This window comes from Pelodiscus sinensis, chromosome 19, assembly GCF_049634645.1.
Source record: "Pelodiscus sinensis isolate JC-2024 chromosome 19, ASM4963464v1, whole genome shotgun sequence".
NCBI lineage: Eukaryota > Metazoa > Chordata > Testudines > Trionychidae > Pelodiscus > Pelodiscus sinensis.
This window is the reverse complement of record NC_134729.1, coordinates 1,563,838-1,581,818: the sequence shown is the minus strand read 5'-3', so window position 1 is coordinate 1,581,818 and position 17,981 is coordinate 1,563,838. Positions and strand designations below refer to the sequence as shown.

Below are 17,981 nucleotides of genomic sequence, written 5' to 3'. Positions count from 1 at the left end.
TCAGTCTGTGCCCGTGCATGCAGAAACAAGGTGGGACACGTCACGGTAAGGCAGTGATGATAGCTACCTGGATTTCAGGATTCCAGTATTTCATTAATAACTGATCCACTCTCCATAGCTCATCATCCCTTACCTGGGGACCTGATGGTGTTAGGGGCGGTAAAAGCAGGGGCTGATGGTAGCATTTCTGAGAGTCCCTCTCTTAGAACAACTACAATTCTCATTTTTATCCATTGCTCAGTTTATTGGGAAAATGGAATCGAACAAAGATGGAAGCAAATAAGAGTCACAGCAGCAGGCAGTTATTAAGACACCAGCTGCACGTCCGTGGCTTGCTCTTCACAATGAGTCAGGGCATAGTGAACCGGTGCCATTAGCTAACAACACAGAATACACTGTAGGAGCTGGAACACAATAGATCTTCAGATTCATAGCTGGCTCCCGCTGGTGGGAGGAAAGGCACTGAACTGCGAGACTCTGTGGGTTTCCCTGTCTCACGGAGGCCTTTTTCTGAGCTGCATGTCTCCACAAACGATTGGATTCCTCAATACATACAGCATACTAACGATCTACTCTCTAATCAAAGGGTGTTACAATGCTAGCTCTCAATAACCCAGGAGGAGAAGGAAAATGTCGGAAGACCAGTTTTGTAAAACTAAATCACAGGGTGCAAAGTCTCAGCGGGGTGGCTGTGTTAGTCGGTTTCTGCAGAAACAACGAGTCCTGTGGCACCTTAGAGACCAACAGGTTGATTAGGGCATATGCTTTTGTGGGTAAAACCCACTTTATCAGATGAATACCCACAAAAGCTTATGCCCTAATCCATCTGTTAGTCTCCAAGGCCACATCTTCACTGCCGTGATCAATCTTCCGGAGCTTGATTATGCGGGTCTAGTTAAGACCTGCTCAATCGAACTCAGAGGGCATGGATTCCTCATTGTGAATCACAGGTGCCTAAGAACAGCACCCAGCGCAGAAATTAAAAATGCGTCAGGCAGCAAGCAACGCAGAAGGGGCTGTCATCTTTAAAATCCCCCAATGACATTAGTGCTGGGAGCAGGGACGCCACAAGGCGAGGCCTCTCCGGAGTGCTCATTTAACATTTTGTTCTGCAGGAGCTGGTGGTAGAGACATATTTGACAGTAGAGCTCCTTCCACTGCCCGTGCTATACGCAATGGGAGGGACGCATGGTGCACACACATCTCCCAAGCCTCTGCCAAACCTGGCATCGCACACCCCTCCGCTGCTAACCACACCGCCCGTTTTGAGGAGTGCTCTGCTGCTGGATGTGAAGCCGCCGCCGAAGCAGGGGTCGCTTTCACACACCAGCCCCCCCTGGGATCTGCACACCGCTGGGGGGAAAAAAGAAAAAGCAAGAGATTATGGTCCGGTTTATGGCTTTTGCTGCAAATGATGCATCATGTCGGACTTCTCAGAAAGTGAAAACTCCTGATACTTACAAACATTGACAGGGAAAACACCTTCTCCACAGAGCCTAGCAGGAGAAGAAAACAAAGAAAGTTTGAAATGTAAGAAACCAAGTGTTTTAGCTATGTGCTGATTATGATTAGCTGTATAATTAATTAGCTGTATGTGCAGCAAACAAGGACTGTGCTTAGGAAACTTGCAATTTGGCTGTCGGACACACACCAACACTGTTCATTTCTTTTTTTCGGCACAAGCATGGGCAGCTTCTACTCCTGCAAACAGACCTAGTGCGTGAATTGTTCAAAAACGGGTAAGTGCATTAGGAGCCTAAGCGATCATGATTTCAAAAGGGATTAAACTTCCTAAACAGAGCTGGGCAAATCACTGATTTGCTAAGTCAATGACAGAACTGAAGAATAAAGAAAAAAATATTTGGGGTCCACCTGAAACAGGGAAGAAAAAGTCCAGGGAAAAATTCTTTTAGGTGGAACGAAATGTCTCCATCATCTTGAAACGAAATGCTGGGTTTCATTTGCTATGGTTTGGATTTTTCCAAAAAAGTTTTTTGTGGAAAACAAACGACATTTTGAAGCGAAAAGGAATTTCAGATGGGAAATTTCATTTGGAAGATGTCAAACCGAAACCTTTTATTTTTCCTCTAATTTTTTTAAGTGTTGTAATTTGGTAAATTTAGCCTGAATAATAATAATTGGTCATTTGTAATCATCTATAATTTGGAAATTTTAGCTTGAATTCATCAAATGTTCCAGGCACCCTGAATCTGCTTTTTTTCACTAGGAAAAAGTTTCAGCTGAATTTCTCCGAGCTCGGTTTCTAAATCACCAATCGGTTTCCCCACGGGATAAGGTGACTTGCAAGTGGATGGACTCACGCTGGGAGAAAGGGTTGCTGGGTTGTGCTCTTCGTTTTGACAGACATTTGAAATTGACCTTTATTCTTTCCTGATCAGTGATTCGCAGGCTCCTGCTGTGAACCTACCTGCTCTCCTCCCCTTCCAGCAGCTTGCGGTAGGTGGCGATCTCGATATCCAGAGCCAGCTTGACGTTCATCAGCTCCTGGTACTCCCGCAGCTGACAAGCCAGGTCCTGCTTGGCTTTCATCAGAGCCGCTTCTAGGTCAGTCAGTTTACACTTGGCGTCTTTGAGAGCCATCTCTCCTCGCTCTTCAGCCTCTGCGATGGCTCCTTCCAGCTTGCATCGCTGCAGGGACAGGACATAAACTCATTAAATAACAGAAATGAAGGATCTATATAACGGCAGGAGAAGTATCTGCCAGTTGTGGGACCTGTCTTCATGAGGCTGTTGGAGCATGGATTTAAAAGTAGCCGTTCTTCTACAATGAAATGTCACTAACCAATTAGGGCACGTCTACACAGCAGGGAAAAAGTCGAATTAAGCGATGCAACTTCAGCTACATCAATTGCGTAGCTGAAGTCGAAATGGCTCAATTTGGCTTTTGGGGCTGTCTACGCAGCAGGAAATCAAAGGAAAAGCACTCTTCCTCCGATTTCCCTTACTCCTTGTGAAATGAGGGTCGGAGTAAGAAGTCCTCCAGCTCGACATTATCTTGGAATAACGGCTTGCCAGGTCAAGTTATTCTGAAATAACTCTGCTGTGTAGACATAGCCTTACAGAAAGAGTCTGCAGAACTGGAATTTCTCTGCAGATCTGACACCATTACTCTGGGCCTAAAGAAAGACATTAACTAGCTGGCGCATTACAAAGCCAATTCCCCTGCCTTTAACATCCACATTTCCACATCAGAACCTATGAATGGGACACATTCAGTCCACTTAATTAGCCTCATTAACACGGGTCTTACAATTGACAGTTTCTTCTCCTGCCATTATATAGATTTTTTTGGTTTCTGTTATTTCTATTCCAAGTCATCTGAGGAAGTGGGTTTTGCCCACGAAAGCTCTTGATTCTAGATATGTTGGTTAGTCTTTAAGGTGCTACAGGGCTACTCGTTGTTTTTAAACTTACTGTCTAACACAGCTACCTCTCTGAGATTTTTTTAGACAGCTAGGTGTCAGCTTCACACTACAGGCCTCTACCACTTGAGTTAACAAACTAACTCTTTTAGTTGGTAGCAGTAGTATGCTATTATCCCCCCATGGTGTGGTCACTAGTCTAGGCAACAGCAGTTCCTCACAACAGTTTAGTGGCACAGCCTTGTCTGTCATTAAGATTTTTTACTGCTGAGCTGTTATGATGGGGCGGTTTTGGATGACCACTTAGCCCAGGACCCTTTACGTAGCATTTGTGTGTTATCAGTGACACATTGTAGCCCCCAGGCCAGCCTCGCACACTCACATGGGCTTTTGCGCTTTCCAGTTCTCCATGAAGTCTCTGAATCACTCGGTTCAGCTCCATGATCTCATTCTTTGTGCTATGCAGGTTGTCACAGTGTTTGCTCGCAGTGACCTTCAGCTCCTCATACTGAAGGGAGACAGAAGAAGCAATTATAATAAATTGACCAGCAGAACAGGAACATCCCAATGGTTTGTTCCATGTTCCCCAAATGGAGCAGCTCACTCAGCTGTCAGACACTTGCTAGAGCTTTGAAAGGGGAGGGGCGCATGGATGCAGGGCAGCAGAGATCACAGAACACTGAGCAGAGCCAGCAGGGCAGGCATGGTGGGATACATACGGAAGCCAATTCACTTCACAAAACAAACAGCAGAGTCCATGCTAGCTCTTTGTCAACAATAAAGGGAGGGGAAAAAACAAAAATCTCCTGCAGGGCTGGAAGTTTTTTGTTGCCAAAACTGGGTGTTTCCCCCAACAAAAGTCGCATGGCAGTGCAAACGCTTTCTCTGTTTTGGCACCAAAAGGCAGGTTTTGGTGATAAAACATACCAGCATAGATACACCCCTTTGTCTTAAGGCAGTTTCGGCTGGGTAATAGCATGCATTTCATTCACAGTCTGTCATTTCATGGGTTTCTTGAATTACAGAGAGCCCGTTTCCGGTCTCTGTGCTCTCTCATGCCTGTGAATTGAACTATTTCCACGAGGAGATCTGTGGAAGGGCCATCCAGAATCCCGTTGTCTCTGGGGGGGACGCACCTTGCTCTGGTACCAGGACTCAGCCTCAGCGCGGCTCCTGTTGGCAATGTCCTCGTACTGTGCTTTGACGTCCGCGATAATGTCATCCATGTTCAGGCCCCGGCTGTTGTCCATTTGCACGACAACAGAGGTGTCCAAAATGGATGCTTGGAGGCAAGCAAGTTCCTGCAGGAGACATGAAATTCATCAGGCGTTTGCTCTCGAGGGCGCTTTCCTGGCCCCCGTTTTCTACTTTCTACCTGTTTCGTAGTTTCAGGTTTAATCTAAAATGGAGGATTTATGATTTGAAGGCACCTGATTTTCAGTGAGACCTGCCCTTTAGCTTCCTTTTTCCAGCAAGCTTGATTGATACCATGTCTACACTGGAACTACATCGCTGTAAACCCTGAAGCATAAGCCTGATAGAAGGTGTTTGTCACTGTAGGAACATATCCACCTGGTGCGATCAAATTTCTGCACCGTCCCCACTGCAGGAGTCCAATGAGAAAAACCCTTCAATTTCCCTTACTCCCGGGTAGAATACCCAAGTTGAGAGGGATGCAATCAGCGATTGATTTAGTGGGTCTTTACTAGACCCACTAAATCAAAGCCCAGGAAATCAACCTTCCCAAGCCTCCCAAAGAGATTTTCCAATTTCAGTTCCCTGCCATGGCCGGGGTCGCAGACACTGATGCATCCTGGATCCTCCAGCCCCCTGCTTGTGGCACATGGTACTTCATTCACCTGTGAAAATTTAGCCTTATCCAGGTCATTGGCTCCACACAATGGAAGCTGGGTGGAGTTTAGGGTGACACAGGAAGTCCAACTAGATGATCTGGTGTTCCCGTCTGGCTGTAAACTCTTTGACTCTTAGACTAAGGGCTTGTTTTCACTTACCCCAAGATCTATGCTCTGGAGATCGATTTCCCAGGGTTTGATTTAGCAGGTCTAGTAAAGACCTGTTAAATCAACCACTGATGGCACCCCACTCAACCCTGGTGCTCTACCAGGTTGGGAGGAACAAGGAAGTTGATGAGAAAGTTTCTTCCATTGACCACCCACAGCGCGGATGCCGCAGAAATTTGACCTAAGGTATGTTGACTACAACAACACTATTCTCATAGCTGGAGTTGCGTATCTTAGGTCAACTTTCTCTGGTAGTACCAATAACGAGGAGTCTTGTGGCACCTTCGGCCAGGTCTACACTGGTGAGATAAGATACGCAACTCCAGCCACGTGAATTGCGTAGCTGGAGTTGGTGTACCATGCACCAATGTTTTGTGGCAGCCCCACAGTGGGAGCTCGATGGGAGAAATCCTCCCTTCGACTTCCCTTACTCCTTGGGATGGGGATGGCATCAGCATTCGATTTAGCAGGTCTTTCCTAGACCCGCTAAATCGAACCTCTGAGGATCCATCATCTGAATGTTGATCCTTCAGCAAGTGGAGACAAGGCCTTAGAGACTAACAGATGTATTAGGGCATACGTTTTTGTGGGTAAAACCCACTTCAGACTAACACGGCTATTCCTCTGAGACCTTTCTCCAGTAGTGTAGACCTGGCCTTAGGGAGCGTAGCCCCCAAATCCCCATGAATTTTGCCATTCTCTCATAAAACCCATTGGAAAATACCAGCATTCCTTGTTTTCCTTTTCCTCATAAAAGGCCAACTGGCGTGCGAAATGGCATTACCTCTTCATACACGCATCTCAAGAAGTCGATTTCGTTGATGAGGGAATCCGCCCTGGCTTCCAGTTCGGCCTTGTTCATGTAGGCACAGTCCACGTCCTGTGGAGGATTGGAAGCCCAGTGAGAGAAGTTCTAATTGCCGATAAGACATTTTGGTTCATGCTAGAGCAAAGTCGGGTGAATAACTCAGTCCCCTGGATTGTCACCACTAAGCAGTTTAATTTTTCCATACGTGACCCAGAAGGCTTGAGACCACTACAGCCTTAGCTAAGAGCCTGCTGGCTTTTAGGTCATGTGGCTTGAACTCCTAAGGTCACAGATTCGATCGCACTGGCTCTGTCGGTGTTACACGTTAATTTATTCTTTCCGACTATATTTTTACAGCTAAAAAAATCACTAGACATTAGAAAGGACGATAAATAGGTCACTTCCATCGACCAGCCAAATGGTCTGTTACATCGACAATCAGAATGATCGAACCAGGGGAAAACCAGGCAGCTAGTGGGAGATTTTAAAAAGGTTCAAAGGGCATCTAATTGCTTTTGGAAGTCGATGGGAGTTGGGGAGCGAATATGTTTGAAAATCCATACTGTGGAGCTGGGTCTAGACTGGCATGATTTTGCGGAAATACTTTTAACGGAAAAGTTTTTCCATTAAAAGCATTTGCGCAAAAGAGCATCTAGATTGGCACGGATGCTTTTGTGCAAAAGCATCCATGGCCAGTCTAGATGTGATTTTGCACAAGAAAGCCCCCGTGGTCATTTTCGCCACCGGGGCTTTTTTGTGCAAAACGGTTCTTCCCTGTCTACACTGGCCCTCTTGTGCAAAAACATTTGCGCAAGAGGGCTTTTTCCCGAGCGGGAGCGTTAGTGTATTTGCACAAGAACACTGACAATCTTACATTAGATCGTCAGTGTTCTTGTGCAAATTCAAACAGCCAGTGTAGACAGCTGGCAAGTTTTTGGGCAAAAGCGTTTGCTTTTGCGCAAAATCTTACCAGTCTAGACACACCCTCGGATTCTAACTAAGTGGTTTAATTTGCAAAGGTTGGCAGATACACACAGCCCCCAGGGTCTTGAGAAGGTGTTAGAGATTTTCAAAAGTGATTTCCAAAAGAACTCGGCTCCTGTTTAACAACTCAACCCAGATTATCCAAAATGCAGTCAACGCTTCCACCTGCTGAGTATGAAATTTTCTGAATGAAGCTTTTCTGGAGTGAAAAAAGCAGATTCAGTGACACCAAAATCATTTTTGGCTTCATGCTGGTTTCATCAAATTGTTCTTAGTAAACAAAAACGCTCCTAAAATTAAAATGCCTCATTTTGACATTTTCAGAAGGCAAGGTTTTCATTTTTTGCTTCACAAGGCCTTTTTGTTTCAACATATCCTTTAATTGTACCAGAAAAGCATTAAAACCATTTTTAAATGCTCACAATCAAAGTGAAATTTTGGTTCAACCTGAAACAATTTTTTTCTCCCAGGTTTTTCAGAATTGCCAGCAAACCAACAAATGCATTAATCATCCAGCAATCGTGCTGTGCAATTTTGAAAATCTGGCCTTAAATGCCTCTGATAAGAGAAATTAGAGTTTCTATGAAATATACAACTTCACAACCTCTAACGGACAAAGACTGTAAGATAATATTTTCAAAACAACCAAGTGGTGTAGAGGCACAAACGACATTTTGAAAAGTGACATAGACATTTAGGCCTGGTCTAAGCTGGGGGAGAAAATAGATGTAAGGTACGCAACTCCAGCTATAAGAATTGCATAGCTAAAGTGATACTTTACATTGATTTTCTGGGTCGGCCCCACAATGAGAAGTTGATTTCTCCCATTGACTTCCCTTACTCTTTGTGACTATGAGGAGTACCAGGGTTGATAGGGGTGCCCTCAGCATTCGATTTAGTGGGTCCTTACTAGACCCTCTAAATCAAACTCTGGAAGATCGATCTTTGGAGTGTCGATCCTCCATAAGTATAGACAAGGCCTTAGGAATCTAAATGCGACTGTCTTCCAATGAGACACATGGTTAGGTATTTCGATACCTAGAGTTGCAGATAATATGTCTAGTGAGATTTTTAAAAATCACCTAGGTGAGTCTGATGCAAGCAATACCCTCGGGAGTTAAGTACCTAAATATCTTTAAAGATACTGGTCTCCAAAGTCACATAGGTATACCTGAATTTTTTTTTCACCTCTAACCACCATTTCACAAATTCTTTTTCAGGTGGTTAAAAATGGAAAAACAACTTGAAACATTTTTTACGTTTTTTCAGGATGAAATAAGTGAAATTTCAACAATTCAGTTGCTGAATTGCTTTCCCCCATCCCAGCTCTACTTGTGCGGAAACATGAGCTGTGCATTGTTTTCCCTTCAAATGAGTTAAAAAGCAATATGTGTCATCTGTGCGCCTCTTGAAATTTGGGCAGTGGGCGTTTTTGAGGTAGTTCGCTGTCGGTGCATAGCTCACCTTCTTTAGTACGACAAACTCATTCTCAGCACAGGTCCGGCGGCTGCATTCCTCTTCATATCTGAGGGGGAAAGAGAGAGGATTCTTTTTTGTTCAGTTGTTCGGTTGAGAAAACATTGTGGATCTAAAACACATCCACACACTCTCAAAAAAAACCTCCCAAAACGGAGTGCATTTTGCAATTCCAGAACAGCGGCAGATGTTTTGGTGAACTCGGCCAGTTGCTGTAGCATATTTTCTGCATTTGAAGATTTTGCTGTTTTTGTCATAAGAACATAAGAATGGCCGTACTGGGTCAGACCAAAGGTCCATCTAGCCCAGTAGCCTGTCTGCTGACAGTGGCCAGCACCAGGTGCCCCAGAGGGGGTAGACCGAAGGCAATGACCAAGCAATTTGTCTCGTGCCATTCTTCTCCAGCCTCTGACAAACAGAGGCCAGGGACACCATTTCTATCCCCTGGCTAATAGCCTTTTATGGACCTAACCTCCATGAAATTATCTAGCTTCTCTTTAAACTCTGTTATAGTCCTAGCCTTCACAGCCTCCTCTGGCAAGGAGTTCCACAGGTGGACTACACGCTGTGTGAAGAAGAATTTTCTTTTATTAGTTTAAAACCTGCTACCCATTAACTTCATTTGGTGTCCTCTAGTTCTTCTATTATAGGAACTAATAAATAACTTTTCTTTATTCACCTTCTCCACACCACTCATGATTTTATAGACCTCTATCACATCCCCCCTTAGTCTCCTCTTTTCTAACCTGAAAAGTCCCAGCCGCTTGAACCTCTCTTCATATGGGACCTGCTCCAAACCCATAATCATTTTAGTTGCCCTTTGCTGAACCCTTTCTAAGGCCAAAATATCTTTTTTGAGGTGAGGAGACCACATCTGTCCACAGTATTCCAGATGTGGGCGTACCATAGTTTTATACAGGGGCAGTAAGATGTTCTGTGTCTTATTTTCTATCCCTTTCTTAATAATTCCTAACATCCTATTTGCCTTTTTGACCGCCGTTGCACGCCGTGTGGAAGTTTTCAGAGAACTACCCACGATAACTCCAAGATCTCTTTCCTGATTTGTCATAGTCAAATTAGCCCCCATCATACTGTACGTATAGTTGGGGTTATTTTTTCCGATGTGCATTACTTTACATTGATCCACATTAAATTTCATTTGCCATTTTGTTGCCCAATCACTCAGTTTGGTCTTTCCACTAAAAAACGTTGATCTTTACGGTAAGGCATTTGAATCTATGTATTGTTTTAAATCTCCACTGTCGTGCACATTTTTGATTGTTATCTGTTTAGATTTTCACACGTGCAGGAAATTATAGGCGGGAGGATATCAGAGATTGGGTGGGTCAGACAAGAATGATTTAACGACACTAGACATTGATGTTCAAAACCGTAAGGCCTGGTAACCACTAAAGACAGTCAACAACACGCGTCAGACTGTACAAAGTAAATTTCATTAAGCCAACCTTTAAAGAGCTCTCAAGTAGGATTTCACTTACTTTGTCTATCTGTAAATTGATGGAAATATTTCTTCATTGGTTTGTGTGTGTATCGTGAAATTGACGTTTTCAGCTACAACATCTTATTATTCCAACCCGGGTTTTACATATCAAGTGGGCTGGCACCAGACTTCCCTGGGCAAGGAGGGGAGGGGCGTGGCTCTTGACCTGTGGAAGGGGAGGAGCCTCGGGTGGGAAGGGGTGGGGCTGAGGACTTAGCATTTCTCAGCCAGTCCTTCAGCACTGTCCAGGATCCGTCCTCTGTGACGGTTGTGGTAGCAGCCGCCAAGAGTCCAATCACCTGCCCCTTTTGACCTCCCCCTGTGGGCGGCTCTGTGCATCCACCCTTGAGGCATCTGCTGAGATCTCTACTTAGCTAAAACGTTGAAAAGTTCTCTTCAAACCGACTATTTAATGAATAACCACAAAGAGTGTAATGTATAACTATCCCAAAGTAATAACATGCAATTATGAATTATTATTATTCCAATCACACCTCAGGGGCTCCAGGAGAAAGATTTCATTGCGCCAGGTACTGTCACTATAAAAAGGTGCAGAATAAATAACATATTGACAAACTTCGAGTTCTCCAGCTAGTTCCCAAGGTGCAGCTTTTCAGCAGAGACAAGGAATGGCTAATAAACCTGAAAATATCATAATGCCCCGCTACACATCCCCAGTATGGCCGCACCTTGACTCCCATGTGTCACGCTAGCTGCTCCAGCTTAGAAAAAAACGATCTTCGGATTGGGAAAAGTGTGGAGAAAGGCAACAAAAACGGGTAGGACATCTACGCTATTTAATCCAGTGTTTAACCAGTGAGAACATTTTTTCCTAATGCCCAACCTAAACCTCCCTTGTGGCAGTTTAAGACCCTTGCTGCTTGTCCTACCCTCAGAGACCAAGGAGAACCGTTTTTCTCCCTCCTCCTTGTAACACCCTTTTAGGTACTTGAAAGCTGTAATTATGTCCCCTCTCAGTCTTCTGCTTTCCAAACTAAACAAGCCCAATTCTTTCAGTCTTCCCAACTTGGTCATGTTCTCTCGACCTTTGATTGTTTTTGTTGCTCTTCTCTGGACCTTCTCCATTTTCTCCACATCTTTCCTGCAATGCGGTGCCCAGAACTGGACACGAGACTCCAACCGAGGTCTAATCAGAGCAGAGCTGAGCAGAAGAATGATTTCTCATGTCTGGCTCACAACACTCATGTCGCAGAACGACTGTTGCTTTTTTTATGGGGGGCGGGGCCGCAGAATCTTTGCACCACTGGGTAGTAATGTAGGCGTCTCCCATGGAAAAGGTGTATCTGATACAGCCTGCCTGTAGTCCAAAGCCTCTCCACCCTTTTGGATAGCGGTGAGTCAGGGTTCTAACAACAGTGCATGCATGTTTGGAGACATTACTTTAACAACCTATTATTAAACTGCGTCGTGTTACTTACTTTCTCTTGTAATCCTCCAACACGTCCTGTATGTTGCTCAGATCTGTCTCCAGCTTAGCTCGGTCGAATCCCAGAGTCTCCAGCTGCCTTTTCATGTTATTGATATAAGCTTCAAACATGGGCTCCATGTTGCTCTGGTAGCATTTTTGTTCCCGCAAAAGGTTCCACTTGGTCTCCAGCACCTTGTTCTGCTGCTCCAGGAATCGGACCTGAATCCCAAAAGGAAGTTTGCTTTGAAGCATTCAAAACCTACCGGAGTGTTAGACCGGAAACAATTAGGAACAAGTGGTTCAGACAGGAACGAATTCAAGGAAGTCCTATGGCTTGTATTCTACCGAAGCTGGTCCCTTCTGGCTTTGCCATCTATGAAATCTTTGATGTTACTGCCAGACTGGATTCCCCAGAATCAGCAACATGAGAAACCAAAGACATTAGACAGAGAAATGGAAAACCCCCCACAAATGTATAATTCTGAGGCCATCTCTTTCTAAACAAGGTTATTCTAAAACATCCATATATTTTAGAGATTTTGTCTGTCTGTTTGATCAGGAACTCCTCCTAAACAGCCAGAGTTCGGACCACCACAGTTGGTATACAGCTTCCTCTTCTAACTTAAAGCAACGTGTGGGTTTGGTTGTGCCAGGAAAACGGGATGTGCTTGGAATGGGACTGCTTCTCATAAAACCAGGCTGAATCACCAAAACAAAGAAAATGCTCAAAATTGACATAACCGCGTGAAAGTTGAAAGAGACTGAGTCAGAAAAATAGGATGGACGTGGACTAGGATTGTTTCTCAAGAAACTGTTTAGAAAAACGATAACACACAGAAATTTGGAGTAGTGATCTTTTTTGGCACAGCTAGATCAAAGCTTAAGGTTTGAAAACTATTGGTAACCTAATTGACTATAGCCCTTTTTTGTTAAAACATAGCAGATGAGAAGAGTTTCTAGGGATGAAGAAACAAAACACACTTAGATGGAATTCCCAAATTACGGACCTGAGGAATGCTGGGTAAATCTGCTAGAACTGTTATACGTGAGAAATAGATCAATTCATTACAGAGAAAGCGACGTGTACAAATTGGCTGATAACATTGTTGAAAAAGCACAAAGCCAAGACATCCTCTCACCCCAGTGTAAATCGGAAGTAACGCCGCTGAAATCGACACAGTTATGCTGGTGTGGAACTGGTGTGAGAGCAAACACGGGGCTGTCTAAAATTTACATTAGCAACTTGGAATCTGATTCTTATTTACGTTCGAACCACTGTGTCCCGCTTAAATAGCATATTCACATCCCCCAGTAAGGCCCCTTTGCATCGCTGGCGTTATGCAGAGTGGTCTTAGTGTAAATGAGAATTAGCCCCTAAAGCTTGATCTACTCTACAGCAAGAGGTCAACTTAAGATACGCAGCTCCAGCTACGTTAATGGCATAGCTGCAATCAGTGTATCTTAATTCCACATTTCTGTGCTGTCCACATAGAATCATAGAATCATAGAATAATAGGACTGGAAGGGACCTCGAGAGGTCATCGAGTCCAGCCCCCCGCCCTCAAGGCAGGACCAAGCTCCGTCTACAGAGGCTGATGGAAACAAACACTCCCATCAGGTTTCCTTGTGACTGCGAGGAGTACAGATGCAGGCCAGAGCTGCCCTCAGTGTTTGATTTAGTGGGTCTATACTAGACCCACTAAATCGAACGCCAGAAGATTGACCTCTGGAGCATCTATCTGCCAGAAAGAATAGACATGGCCTCACTGTAATTTTAGGCTAAGATTTGGGAACCCCAAATCCCTTGGACATTTTGGACGCCTAAAAATGGTAGGAAATCTCAGGCTTCATCTTTGAATGGCCTGCGCTAGTTGCGTCTCCCACTCCGGTGGCAAGGGGCGAAGGTGGCGCCCGCCCATCTCACCTTGTCAATGAACGAAGCGAATTTGTTGTTGAGGCATTTGATCTGCTCTTTCTCCTGATATTTCACCGACTGCACGTTGGGGTCGATCTCGATTTTGAGGGGCTGCAGGAGATGTGGGTTGACGTGGACGGGCGTGATGGGGGGTGGACACGGCCCCCCGCTGCCGCCCGCTCGGTAGCCAAAGCCAGCTCCGCCATAGCCATAGGCGAGACCCGCACTCCCGACACCGTAGCGCGCCGAACGACAGCTCCCCACGGCCATTCGGGATTTGCCGGAGGCCGAGCCGCTGAGACTTCGGCTGCCGAAGTACCCCAGGCCTCTATAGCCCATGCTACCGCCCCCCCGAGAGGAGACCGTGCTGACACTATAGTGCTTTACGCTTCTTGGCATGACAGCCGAGGATGAACTGAAACTCCGGACCCCGCCACCTCCCGAGCAAACGTGATAGGACCGGCAAGACATGGCGGCAGAGTGGAAGAGGAAGGACGGCAGACGGCAAAAAGAAATGCTTCAGCAAGGCAGCAGAATGAAAAGAAGCCAAGCGTGGCTCCCTCTGACATCTCACTCGATGGCTGGGCCTTTTATTCTGTTCGGAGAACGGGCCTGGGCCAGTTAACGAGGCTGTTTATGAGCTTGGGGTGTGAGCCCCACACTGCACTTTTCATTGAGCAAGAACTAGAGCGATACTGAAATGCACCTGCCGTTACATTATTCAAAGACAGTCCGGTTTCATCGCCGGGGAGCCCAGCTCTATAAAACCCGCATTTGCAAAACTCCCTTTTTTTAATCACCGGGATGGAAGCGACGCACCAAAAACCCTCTTGTGATGGGCTCCGAATTGGGAAAGAGGTCATTTTCTTGTGGGAAAAAATGCACCTGGTTTATTAAAGTCACCCGCACAGGCGTGGGAATCGAGCGTGTTGTCAGCGTCTGATGTCAGCGTAAGTCTGGTGTAACTCTACCAGCGGCTCCGAGTGCTTCTGAACGGGTGTTGTACGGCTGTAAAAACCCCGGCACCTGTGGTTTATGGTTTATGTTAGTACTAGAGGATTTACTTGCCATGGCTCGGCTCTTTAGCTCACCTAAGTTTTGTTTTTCATCATTGCAATCAGTGCTCTAGAGTGGGGCTGGGGAGCAGGGGGGCCATCTGCCCCAGAGAGAGAAGACACCCCCAGCCCTCTTTCCCTGCTTGGGGCCAGGGGAGAAGCACCTTTCCCTGGACGCTGTAGTTGCCAACCCCCGTCGGCCGGCCTGGGGGGAGCTCAGCATCTCTCAGGACTGGACTCGAGGCCCTGAGACGTGTATTAGTCAGCCGGCACCTGCGGTAGAACGAAAGCCACAAAATTAGCTTCCCCTTGGTCTCTCGCGGGTTGATCATCGTGGACACGGAATGACCGTGGGACAACCGGCTTGTCTGAACCAGCCCTGCCCACGCCTGCCGAATCGACACAGACGGGTGAGTGCCGGTCATAGCTGACTTGGCATCGCCCTGGGGTGTCAGGACGTCACCCCATCGTGGCCTGGCAGCTCCCCTGGCAGGTGAGGAGCTGGGGCAGAAATGGGGCTCCACCACCCTTCTCCCCTTGCCCCACCATTATGGGGGTGTGATGGTGTGGCGGGGTCCCTCAGCCCCCCAGGCTCCTGCATTGTCCTGCTCCCAGAACCAAGGGGTATCTCTTGTCATCTGGTCCCCAGGAGGTGAGACACTCACATACTTCCACAGTGAGTCATGCCTGGCCTCTCCCCCCTCATTCAGAGAGCTGCAGGGGCGGAGGGGAAACTGAGGTACACAAACACACACACACACACTCTACAGTAGTGACTGTAACAGCACCCCCACTACATCACAGAGGGTGGGAGTAAGAAGCCGCCCCTGCACTCAGCAGCCACGGCCGAGAGGCCCCATGGTTCCACACAGCACGTCTTGGGCTGGTGTGGCGGATGGGGCTTCAGGTGTGCAAGGGATGTAGGTTGGGTGGCCGTTAGCGCTCATGACCAGCTGTAGAGCTGGGATTTAGTCCTGCCCATTGCTCGTGTCCACCCATATCTACCCAGAGGGATTCCACGGAAGCCCACGGCATGACACGGCGACTCGACTCCAGTTTGTCTCTGGAATATCTGCTGGAGTTAGCCACTGGAGTTGCAGCTGGCATTGTATGAGTCCCGTGCAGGGCACCTCACCTTCGTCTCCCAGAAGGCAAGCTAGTGAGGTTGGCCTTCTGGGGAATTGACTCTGATACTGATCAGACCATCACGAAGCTAAAGGTAGGAGGGGAGCAAAGCTGATCATCGCTAAAAATGCACAGCGCAAATTTCAGGCAGGGGTGGGCAATCATTTTTGCAGGACGGGCCACTTAGTGAATGTTGGTAGATGGTCATGTGCTGGCTCCACCCCTGGAAGGGGCGGAGCCTGGGGCAGAAAGGGCGGAGCCTGCAGAGGAAGGGGAGGGGCCTGTGGCAGATGTGGCAGAGCCTAGATCAGGAGGGGCAGGGCCTTGGGCAGAAAGGGCAGAGCCTGGGGTGGAAGGGGCGGGGACTGAGACAGATAGGGCGGAGCCTGCAGAGGAAGGGGAGGGGCCTGTGGCAGATATGGCGGAGCCTGGATCAGGAGGGGCAGGGCTTGAGGCAGAAAGGGCAGAGCCTGGGGAGGAAGGGGCAGGGCCTGGGGCAGATAAGGCGGGGGAATGGGACTAGCCTCCCCCCAGAGTTGTCAGCGGACAAAGGCTTTGAATTAAAAACACAGCAAAGGGCTTGTGTCTCCTGGCCCCATTGCTACCAGCCGCCCGGGGTGGCTGCACTTGGGAGCCCTTTAAATAGCAGCAGCAACCCCAAGCACTTCCCAAGCCATGCAGTCGCAGCAGGAATTAAAGAGCCCATGTCTCGTGGCCTCGCCGCTCCTTGGATAGCACCGCGACGGGGAGCCGGGAGCCATTTACACAGGATCCTGATATAAATAGAAAGCGGCCAGATGCAGGCCGTGGGCTGGATCGGTGTTAGCTGGGCCCTCGGGCCACATCTAGCCCAGCCCTGATTTCAGGGCATTGTTAAGAACAACAAAGAAACAAGCAAACAGCTGCAGCGGCCTTGGCTGGAACAGTCGGAAAGGCAGCATGCACAAAGAGGGAACAGTCCCACCAAACATTACAACGACACCATCAGTTTAACTCTGTCTCTTGGGCTGTAACTGCTAGAAGGAAAATATGAGCAGCAATGAATAATTCCACCTCTGCTCAGGGCCAGTCTCATGGAAACTGCTGAGAGAATTAGACTTCCAAGTACATTGCCAGAGGAGTCAGGATTCACCGGTGGTGTCCGGACCGCTCTCGCCAGGATCACTGTTCGGCTGTGTGCGTTTGCTCCTCTGTGCGTTGTGTTGGCTTGTGCAGACAGTGATGCAGACTCCAAGCGAGCCCCCAAAGACCACGTCAGTTAAGGATGGAAGTCGCCCAGGCAGGTTTATTGTTAAAGTACAATAAGAGTTGTCAGTCGACTCTACCGCACCGCTACACAAATGTACCCCCTGACAATGGACCGAGTCAGCCAGTGATATGGGAATTCATCACTGCCCCTTAGGTCAACCAACAGCAACTCTTTGGGGCCCTCTTTTATCCACAGGTACAAACAAGCTTCACGTCACTCCTGACGTGTCAGGTTGCCACCGCCTGTTACTTAGTTACCATCCCTTCCCTCAAGCTGACTGGAACAGTCGGAAAGGCAGCATTGACAGAGAGGGGACATTCCTACCACACATTTAAGGACTATTTATCACGCCGTCAGTTTAGACCCTGTCGTGACCCTGGGCGGGGTGGAGGCAGGCCTGTTGTGTGTGGGGAGGAAGTTGGTCCTGAGATGTTTCTTCGTGAGGTGTTCTGGGACAGCCTGTCTGGAACATGCTCTCGGCCTGGGCCGGGTACCTCTTAGGTCAGAGTGTTTCTGTGATACCAGCCCTGGCCTTGCCAACTTCTGTGAGCAGGGCCTGCCTCTTGCTCACAGCTTCACGTTAGCGAAGTCTTGACCATTGTTGGCCAGACCTCAGGCCTCATGCCTGGCCTGTGATACGTAGGCTTGTGTTCCAGGCCCTCATCTTACTACAGGTTCCAACCTCCTGGTCCGGCCCCCTTGGGACCTGACCCACCCCGGATGAGGGATTTTGCCAGACCAGGAGTGGTCATTTCTTGACCCCTGCCAACAGCTCCCTTAGTCTGGTTGGCCGGCCTCCTGGCTGGCTCGCCATCTCCTCCCAGCCCCGCTGCCCTGCCGACCCGCTGGGTCTCCCAGCCCCGCTGCCATGCACTGGGTGGGTTCCCCGCCAGCTCCCGGCCCCTACAGGAGTCCCTGCTGCTGGATCTCCACCGGGACTCTTGCTGGACCAGAAAGTCCCCGGTTTCAAGAGTTTCAACCTGCCCATTGTCTAATAAAGCCGAAAACCACACTGCAGACAGATACGTTGATTGC

The 17,981-nt window shown here is 47.6% G+C and overlaps 1 protein-coding gene across 1 annotated transcript; it reads right to left on the bottom strand.

Annotated features, from left to right (window-relative positions):
- Positions 1-242: 242 nt before the first annotated feature.
- On the bottom strand, positions 243-14,066 carry LOC102460107 (keratin, type II cytoskeletal cochleal-like). The gene is made up of 9 exons (XM_006122689.4): positions 13,527-14,066; positions 11,613-11,821; positions 8,661-8,721; positions 6,189-6,284; positions 4,520-4,684; positions 3,766-3,891; positions 2,429-2,649; positions 1,462-1,496; positions 243-1,353 (listed from the first exon to the last, which is right to left on the bottom strand). The coding sequence occupies exons 1-9, from the start codon at positions 13,986-13,988 to the stop codon at positions 1,097-1,099; spliced, it is 1,632 nt and encodes a 543-aa protein (XP_006122751.2). The 5' UTR covers positions 13,989-14,066; the 3' UTR covers positions 243-1,096.
- Between the last annotated feature and the right edge of the window lie 3,915 nt (positions 14,067-17,981).

Coding starts and splice junctions, on each gene's coding strand:
- LOC102460107 (XM_006122689.4), bottom strand. CDS start 13,988: ATGTCTTGCCGGTCCTATCACGTTTGCTCGGGAGGTGGCGGGGTCCGG. Junction 4,685..6,188: donor TGAGATGCGTGTATGAAGAG/GTAATGCCATTT, acceptor TGTCTCCTGCAG/GAACTTGCTTGCCTCCAAGC. Junction 3,892..4,519: donor AGTCCTGGTACCAGAGCAAG/GTGCGTCCCCCC, acceptor GTCTCCCTTCAG/TATGAGGAGCTGAAGGTCAC.